Source organism: Arachis ipaensis, chromosome B03 (assembly GCF_000816755.2).
Source record: "Arachis ipaensis cultivar K30076 chromosome B03, Araip1.1, whole genome shotgun sequence".
Classification (NCBI taxonomy): Eukaryota; Viridiplantae; Streptophyta; class Magnoliopsida; order Fabales; family Fabaceae; genus Arachis; species Arachis ipaensis.
The window spans coordinates 37,843,132-37,852,824 of NC_029787.2; the positions used below are offsets into that span (position 1 = coordinate 37,843,132).

A 9,693-nucleotide genomic window follows, 5' to 3' on the forward strand; every position below is an offset into this window, starting at 1 on the left:
AAAAAATTAAAATAAAACTCATATGAATTTTTCTATATTTATTAAATTATAGGGTAAAGTATATTTTTTGTTCCTAAAGTTTGACAAAAGTTTTAAAAATATCTCTAAGTTTTATTTTGTTTCAATTTTGTCCCAAAAGTTTTCGATTTGAATCAAATATATAATCGACGGCTAAATTTTCAAAAAATTTAAGACCAATTTAACAATAATGCATAAAAATTATGCTTGATTTACTTGTGTTGAGAGGTTGTTCTTATGAAATTGTTGTTGAATCGGTCTTAAATTTTTTGAAAAATTAACCGTCAGGGATATATTTAATGCAAATCGAAAACTTTTAGAACAAAATTGAAATAAAATAAAACTTAGGGGTATTTTTAAAATTTTTGTTAAATTTTAGGGACTAAAAATATACTTTATTCTAAATTATAATATCGTGGTTCCGTGGACATAGTTTAAGGGTTTGTTTGGGTGAGCTTCTAAAAAAAGATATTTTTTCGAGTTATCTTTTTTTAAAAGATCTTATGAAAAAGTAAAAGTAACTTTATGTTTGGGTATCTCATACAAAAAGATCTTTTTATTTGTCAATTGTGTTTGAATATTTTTTGGTGACTAATTATGTTTGAATATAATAATATAAAAGTACTTTTTTATTTATTTATTACATAAAAAACATCTTTTTTCAAGAAAAAAAATCTTTTAAAAAAAATGTAAATTACAATTTCTCAAAAAAAGATATTTTTTTTTTATTTTTCTAGTACTTCTATTTTTACTACTAAAAATTTACCAAATACACTAAAAAATAAAAAGATTTTTTTTAATCAAAATAATGCAATCCAAACCAGCATTACTACTTTAGGGCTTGTTTGGGTGAACTTCTAAGAAAAAATCTTTTTTCGAGTTATCTTTTTTTAAAAGATTTTATAGAAAAGTAAAAGTAATTTTATGTTTGGATATCTCATGTAAAAAGGTTTTTTTATCAATCAATTATGTTTGGATATAACAATATAAAAGTACTTTTTTGTTTATTTATTACATGAAAAATATCTTTTTTTAAGAAAAAAAATCTTTTAAAAAAAGATGTAAATTACAGCTTCTCAAAAAAGATCTTTTTTTTATTTTACTAGTACTTTTATTTTTATTATTAGAAATTTGCCAAACACATTAAAAAATAAAAAAAAAATTTTAATAAAAAAAAGATCTTTTTTTAACAAAATAATAGCGACCAAACAGTTTTATATAAAATTGATTGATTTTAATTTTACACGAGTTTTGTAATTTTGTTTCTGATCCAAGCAGACCCTCAACCAAAATCCCAAATGACATGGCAAATTCTGATCTGTGTGCCGTAGCCGCCATTGACGACAAAGAACCAGAGCTAAGCTACAGCTTGGACCCTGAAACTGTGTCGTTTTCTCTACCGTAAAAATCGCAGCTTTGGCATATTCCGTGTAAAAAAGATGAGGTCTTCTTTGGAGACAATCAACATCGCTGCAAGTACTCAGAAGCTTGAAGTTGATAATCGAATTTCTCTTCGTTTCTACTATCGGATTGCAGATAATATCCTCAAACAGGTATTTCTCTTCTGTTCTTCAAAGGCGTTATTATCTTCGAGTAGGAAGGAATTGTGGATACTCGTAGTTGGTGATGCTTGGCTTCAACTCGTTGATAAAAATCGATGCTTTAGCTGGTTTTGTGCTGTTTAGATGAATATAAGCATACCCTTCATTCGATTTAAGGTCTAATTTAGATTCCTGGTATGGATTTTGTAGTGATCCATCGTTTGCACTGAAAATTGGTTTCAATTCCCTGACGTTTTGTGTCATAGTTGATGGCAGTTATTTGTTCACTTTCTAGTGGTGTTGAATACCTGTGAAATGTGCAACCTAGTATTTGACTCATTGGGTGACTATTCTTTCTTAGTCAATGGCTATTTGCTTATTTTCGAGTTGTAAAATATCTTGTGTTTTACTAAGCAAATAGCCATTATCTAAGCAAGAATGAGAGAGAGAGATTGGAATTTTCACCAGTTAATTGCTAATTGTGAAATACATATATCATCTGCTCAACTGTTGCATTTAGAATTTCTAAGTTTAGTAGGATATATACCAGTTAATAGGTATTCTCTTTATATCTGGAAACATTACTGCGGAAACTATATTTAATTTCTTGTTACTTTGTTCTGCATGCTTTCTCAGCTACAAATATTATTTTTTTTTATTGCAGGCGGATATCTTTCGTGCTGAGAATAATATTGTTGATTTATATATCATGCTGCTAAGATTTTCTAGGTAATAGAAGTTCTTGTCGTGATATCGTGTGCTATCATCACTTTGGATGGTTTAAACTTTAAATACATTGCTTTATTATTATTCAATATATATAATTTTTTTCCATACTGCATTGAGTGTCTTTCTGTTTGGTTTGGTTAGCCTGGTCTCTGAGACAATTCCATGTCACCGAGACTATAGAACATCTCCACAAAGCAAGAAAGTATCATTAAGAAAGGTTAACATTTTAACGCTTGTCTTTTAGTCAAAATGTGTTGGACATTGTTGGATGTAATCTGATTTTCAAACTCTTGCTATAGAGATTGTTAAATTCTATGAATGAACTGGAGAAGTTGAAACCACTGGTACGACAGAAGATCATTGAGTTTAACAGCAGGCAAGCATATCAACACAATGGGTGGGAAAAAAATCATTCAAATAGTTTGATGCATTTTTCTCCAATGAAAAAGGAAACCTTGCCTAGTTACGGTCTAATAAAGGTAAAATTGTGAGAGAATTTGTACTGAAGGTTGTAGCCTATCAGTGATAATCCAACAATTAGATCTTATGTTTGAACACATCTTTTTCTGTTTATGAGCTCCCCACCTCTTCCTGGAAATTTACTTTGTTTCCATAAGTTGGTATATATGTGACCAGGAAGTCAGACCAAGAGCTGGAGAGTTTGTTTCCGAGGGATCAAGGGGTCAGCCTTTTTCTTATGCAAAGCCTATTGACGAGAAAATGAGACGATTGTAAGTATTGAACTCTTCTTCCATGTGTAATTGGGCTCCTTAACGCATAATCAGTACTGCATGTATAATTTGTACTTGCTTTCTCCACAGACATGAACTTATTTGATGGTTTTGATTGCATAGCTATCTTTTGATTGTCACATGAGACTTGTGCATATGAAATTGGATAGAGATACATGTAATTTGATTCGTAATCCTTGCAATTGTGCTCTCTTTTTGTAGATCTCTAACTCTCCCACGTCCAACAGATGAAACTCTCTCTAGACATTCGATTCTTGGTCCCAGTGGGCTTAACGGGCAGTGGCTACCACCTATAAGTGATAAACGGGTATGTTAGCATTTAGTTATGTCTTTCAACTCTGTTAAAAGAAAGTCATCCTGAGGTTGATTTCTAATCCAAAGACTTTGGTTTCTAAACAATCATCCTGGGTGTAGGTCAGGTATCCATCCAACATTGATCTCTCACCAATTGAAATTCCAAGGTTGTGGCACTATTTTATTCTATTTTGCCTTTTCTTCGTTTTTTGACTTTACAATTGTTTCATGTTATGCATCTCATCTCAGCTTTTGTAAAATACTAGTTTATTTCAAGAAAATTTCAGCAAATGGGTCTATTTGGTTTTAACTTTGAGGTTTGGATTCCATACACGATGCACCACTGAGCTGGTTTATCTGTTTAAATTGATATACTAACTCCATTTTGTCCTATTGGATTCTGTATCTAAACTACCAGCCTACAACAAGATTTGGAAGATGGATCTCAGAAGAAAAAAGATAATAGCACTGTAGAACACAATAATTTGGATATGAATTCCAGTCTTACTCAAACTGAGGACTGCCAGGCTCAGCATGCTGATGAACCTCCTTCTCTTATCTCTTTTGAAGAAGTAACAGAAATCACTCCTCAAATAGAAGTTATAAGACAGCCTTCTCCGCCGCCTGTACTTGCTGAAGTACAAGATTTGGTTCCTCCAGTTTCACATCAGGTTAATGATGTGGAATGTAAGATAGAGACCACATCATCAGATAATTTCCTTTGTGGCGAGTCTCCTTTGCAACTACACATTGTGAGAGATAATAAGATTTTATCATTAGATGGACACTTTTATGAAGTTTGCGAAATCAAATACTAAAAAGAATTTGGAGACTTGTGGAATTCTTGCGGGTTTGCTTGTAAGTGATCCCATTTTTGGCTTAAAGTAACATTCAAGAATTGTTGAAAACAAGTGATCACAGTTCTGTAGGTTCTAAATTTTTCACCAATGTTGTTGGTCTTATCCTTGGATTTGTCTCTCTTAGCTTATGCTTTATTTCAATAATGAACCATTGACTATTATTTTGCAAATACACTTGATGCAGAAAAATAGAAAATTTTATATTACGGCTCTAATAATCCCAAAGCAAGAGGCTACGTCAAGTTCTGTAAGAACTCGTTCACAAAACTTTTGGGAAATTATTATTATTATTATTATTGTTATTATTATTATTATTATGATTGAGCAGTGTCAAGCCACAAATGAAGAAGAAATATTTGAAGCACAGGATAAGAGATCACTTTTCCCACTTGGATGGATCCATGTGAGTTTTCAGTTTTCTGCTACTGGAGCAGTAATGCTTATGCTCGAACCTTTTGACTTATTTATAGCCGCATTTGTCTCATATGTTAATTCTGAATTGGCAGACACATCCTACACAATCTTGTTTCATGTCATCCATTGATGTACACACCCATTATTCATATCAGGTGAGTTCATGAGGTTTCTTGAAAGAGAAAGTATAGGAATTAATTTTTAGTTTGCCAACAATAGCCAATTTCTTTTCTAATTCTAGAAATTCTCATTTTTTGGAGGATTTAGGGTTAAAGTTTATGATTTAAGATTTAGAATCTAAGATAAACAAAATAATTTTAAAAAATTTGGCTAAGTTGGCTTCCTAGTATTATTCTGAGAGAATTGTTATTTCACTCGATCAATATACCCGAGAGCTTCCATGTACGTTTGATAGTTCTTTTGTCGTAACTTATTCGAATTGGAATGCTTTCTCCTTAGATTATGCTGCCAGAAGCTGTTGCAATAGTCATGGCACCAACTGACAGTTCAAGGTAATGTTGCATCTCAAACCGAATATTTTTTTTTTTATGTCCGAGGATGATTAGTCTCTCACTTTCGACGACTACAATGTGTGGATGCACAGAAAACATGGCATATTTAGGTTGACAAGCCCGGGCGGCATGTCGGTGATCAGACAGTGCCCGCAGCGTGGTTTTCATCCGCACAATCCGCCGCCAGATGGTGGTCCCATCTACGATACATGTACAGATGTTTACATGAATCCTGATTTGAAATTTGATGTCATTGATCTACGATGATTATTAAAAAAAAAAAAAAACGGGTTTGTTAAAAAAAGAGTGTCCTGCCATGCCAATTGTTCATATTACCATACTTAAATAGGTTTTATAATTAGACTTAAACCATTAGAGCAGCAAGCCTTGCTGCTTTATATTCTTTGCTTATTTTGTAACTATTGACCAGCTTGCCTGTTTGGCCATTTATTCTGAATTCCATTCGTGGCGATTTCATCAAATCTAGTTAATACACTGACTCTGATTGTTATCTTACTTCCATGTTCCATTACTATATTCAGCGTGGTAGTTAAATGAAGAGTTTTGAGAACCCTACTATAAAAAATAAAAGGTAGTATTTGTACTTATCTTCATATAAAGTTGATAGTTGAGAATCGTTAGATAATTTGATATATTTGACTAAGGTCTTGTTTGAGAAGGTCCATAATTTTTTTTTTAATTTTTAGCTTATGAAAAATAATAGTGCTAATGTTAAAAAAATAAAAATTGATTATCTTTTAGTATTTTTCAAGTTGTTTATTCAAATTAGTCTTCAATTATTATTTAATAATTTTTTTTTTGCCAAAATAAAAATAAAAAAGCAGCAGCCGGATTAATTTTGAGAAAATGACAAAAGAATGAACTAACTAAATAATGGGATATTCAGAATTATTAAAGAGGAAAATGAGTAGATTATGTTGGACTAATCCACTGTTCATATTTGATAAAGTCATTTGATCATTCTAAATTGGTCACTTGGGGAGGTAGGTGAAACAATTCGCCACTGAAAAGATCTTAATATAAATATTCTTGATATCATAACTGCATGGCTTGGGTCATGGGCATGGCTTTCGTCATGAATTTTGACGGAAAATTTTATATTAATTAATCAATAAACAATGGTGGTTGGTTTGGCTTGGTTGCTGAGTGCTGACGTAAGTAGTTAGTGGCGCTTGAATGAAAGCCATAACCCATAAGGCGGTGACGGTGCATTGAGGATAGAGTATTTATCGTTATTCAATTCTTTGAATATTTCCAATTTCCAAAGTCTTTGAAACTCATGTTGTCAATTTTAAGATATCTGGGAATCATTGGTCCCAAAGTAACAGAATCATAGTAACAAGCAGATGGCTCTCATTCTCTTGAGAGATGAACATGGTATGGTACCATCTTCATAATTGAATCATTGTACAGTGTATCTATCTACTAGTACCAGTGTCCTCTTATTATTAGCTTTGTTTATTTTTTTCGTAGACGGTACTTTTAAGTTTGAGAGGCTAAAGCCTAATTTATCTTAAATCTAAATTTTATTTAAAAAATTTATTACTAACAAAAATTATTGCGTACATATAATAGAATTCGAATCCATACATTTAGACGACTAAATTGATCTCTGGAGCATCCATGTTACTCCCTGCTATTATTAGTTATAGTGAAATGGAAGTGATGTATGCTTTGTTTGTGGGCTCCACAGGATAGTTGGGGAGTGGGTCCCATGCTATGGGCAAGTATTGAGCATTGGAGGTATTGAGGTAAGGACTATTTTGTCATTCTCCCAAATCACTCACATGCCCAAGTTGTCAAAAATGGTTGTCTTTGTAAGAGAAACACTAGTTTTCGGTTGGGTTATCTGTCTATCAAGTATCATACTAAAACTTTTATTTTCTTAACCCTTGTTAGAGTTTACTAACAAAGGCATCAATAGCTTCTCTCACTCTTAACCTTATGATTTATCTTTGTACCTAATCCTTTAACCTTCATTTGTCCTTGCATAATAATTACTTGTTTAATTTGACCAAGTTAATACCCAAATGAATGGATAAATCTATTTCCGTGTCATGTGATGTCATCTATAAAATAATTATAATTCAAAGGGCATACTTATTGGAAGGAAAAAAATTGAAATAGTTACAGATGAGAGATTCGGTCCTTAACATGCTATTAAATGAACATCCCACCTCCACCGAAAATGAAAGAGTTGGTCCTTGCTAACCACCTTAATTATTACTTTGTAAAGCTTTTGTAAAGAGCAATATTGCTCTGGTCTACATCTGATTCTCACAATCTTGTGCTGCACTAAACCTTGAGTTAGAGTGCTTCTTCAATTTTGTTGAAATTGATTGACAGGTAGCTAGACTGTTCTTTCATTTCATTTTATTTCTTGATAAGGAGTTTAGATTAGATTTTAATGATGATGACTATACTTCAATAAACCGTACAAATATTAATTTTCTCCGAAACATATTGTCTTGTACTCTTATGTAAGTGACAAAAACGAAAATTGTATTTTCCAAGAGAAGGGTGACCAACCCAAAAAGATTTCAGTTTGATCCATCCACGTGTTTGACGATTATTCAATTCAACTTGGTGTTAAATGAAATCAGTTTTACATGTCCTTAAGAAATCATCTATTATAGATATAGGGAACAAAAAGATGTAGCTAAACCAATCTAGAATTTTTATTTTGACAGTACTTCCCCATCTAATCTAACTGATTAATTAATATAAATAAAAAATTTGCTGACACAAGGTTGCTCTACCTTAGATTTATGCATAAACATGATGGGGATTGGGGAAATTGGGATGATGAGAAACCCCCCAAAATTAAATAATCTATAACTCCTTGAATTCAGCAAAGTTTGATTGTGTTTGCAGTCACACACCTACTCTAATCAAGCAACATTTGTTTTCTTTCTTTACAATTTTCCAAATAAATTGTCACTAATATAACATACACTTTCTCTTTTGTTCTTTTCTTTTTATGTCATATTCTGTGTCTTCACTTTTGTTTCTACTCTCCAACAGGTCCCTCTTTTCTGATGTTCACTCCCTCTTGAAAGTAAATTAGATGAATGGTACCACACCACAAAGTAGCTAGCTCTTCTTTTTATATGTATATAATGGTCTATTATTATTATTACTATTATTATCTATTTCCTTTTCTTTTTTGACTTTGCAATGAAAAGCGACTCTATTATTTTAAAAATTTGGTTTGAAATTTCAGTCCCTTAATTAAGGCTCTATTATTTCCTTGCTATGTACATCAGCAGTGATATATATATTTAGGTTAATTATTTGATTGAAGCTTAATTGGTTGGAACTTGGAAACACAGCTACCTTTTGGTTTGTGCTGTTTGTTAAAGTTGCTTGGTTATGTTGTCTGAAATAGTTGCTCCTCGTCTTTCATTCTCCCTTGACGACAGCGAGGAGAAGGATGTTCCTCGAAAAGACACACTGCTTTTGGATTCAAATGAAGATGAATTTGAGTTTAGCAGAAACAACAGCATAGATTATGAGTCATCTTGTTGTGCAGATGAGGTTTTCTCCAATGGAGTGATGATAACAGAGAAAGAGAAAAGCAGCAGAAGCCGAAAGCATATGCGGTATATGAAGCTTCCTCCACTTCCATCGTCACCAACAAGCAAGAACAAGAAACTAGAAGAGAAGAGAAGCGAGTCAAAGTCTTCGTTCTGGGGATTCGGTAGAAGCAAGAGTCTCAACAACTGTGATAGAAAGAAGAAGTTGATGTGTTCTTTGAGTCCTCTAATGTTGCCACGAAGCAAGTCAACAGGATCAGCATCAGTTCCTGTTCCAAAGAGCAAGCAGCAATCCCAATCCAGATCAGTGATGATGAATATGTATCCTCCTCGATCATCGTCATCATCATATGCAAATAATGGTCATCGTGTTAGTCCTGTATTGAACGTTCCAACCCCTGTTTCTCTCTTTGGTTTGGCTTCTTTCTGGCGTCTCGGAAATGCTAATAAGCTTCGTAAGACTACCAAGAACTAATCAATCATCTTCTTTTTGCTTTAGCTTTTCGTTTATCGTTTTATCATAAATCAACTCTTAATCATGTACCTGTACATATATGTCTATAGCTTCTTCATATTATGTCAATGTGAAACGATGCTCTTTCAGTTCAACTAACCACTATTTTGCGATTAATTCACCAAATATATTGACCATTTTCTTACTTTATTCTAATTCTAATCTAATGCCGTGTACGGACCGCCCTAGATTTAGGGCATTAACATTTTAGAAACAAAACCAACTTTGGATACTCCAATAAAAAATTATGATTGTCTTTTTATTGGAGTAGTTGTCAAACAAAATAACGTGCCTGTGCCTTTCAAGTTTCAAGACAAACAACTAATTTTAGGGTCACATTAAACTTGTACTCTGTACTAAGAAAAATAGAAAATAGAGCCTTTTTATTAAGGGTACTATTCATTAGCGGAATTCTCGAAGCGATGATACAGACTTCTTGGATCAAATCAATTTAATTTAATTTAATTTAATTAGAATAAAACCTGATTGATGCGCCCACAGC

General features: G+C 32.6%; 2 protein-coding genes across 2 annotated transcripts; both read left to right on the forward strand.

Annotated features, from left to right (window-relative positions):
• LOC107630336 (AMSH-like ubiquitin thioesterase 1) lies at positions 1,263-4,086 on the forward strand (the record flags this gene model as incomplete). The annotated part of the gene is given in 8 exon segments (XM_016333436.2): positions 1,263-1,571; positions 2,224-2,288; positions 2,430-2,505; positions 2,588-2,767; positions 2,925-3,019; positions 3,242-3,347; positions 3,455-3,501; positions 3,753-4,086. Coding segments are annotated over 8 exon segments (1,017 nt in total), but the record flags the coding sequence as incomplete, so codon positions are not given.
• Positions 8,514-9,152, forward strand: LOC107630337. The gene has a single exon (XM_016333437.2). The coding sequence runs from the start codon at positions 8,514-8,516 to the stop codon at positions 9,150-9,152; it is 639 nt and encodes a 212-aa protein (XP_016188923.1).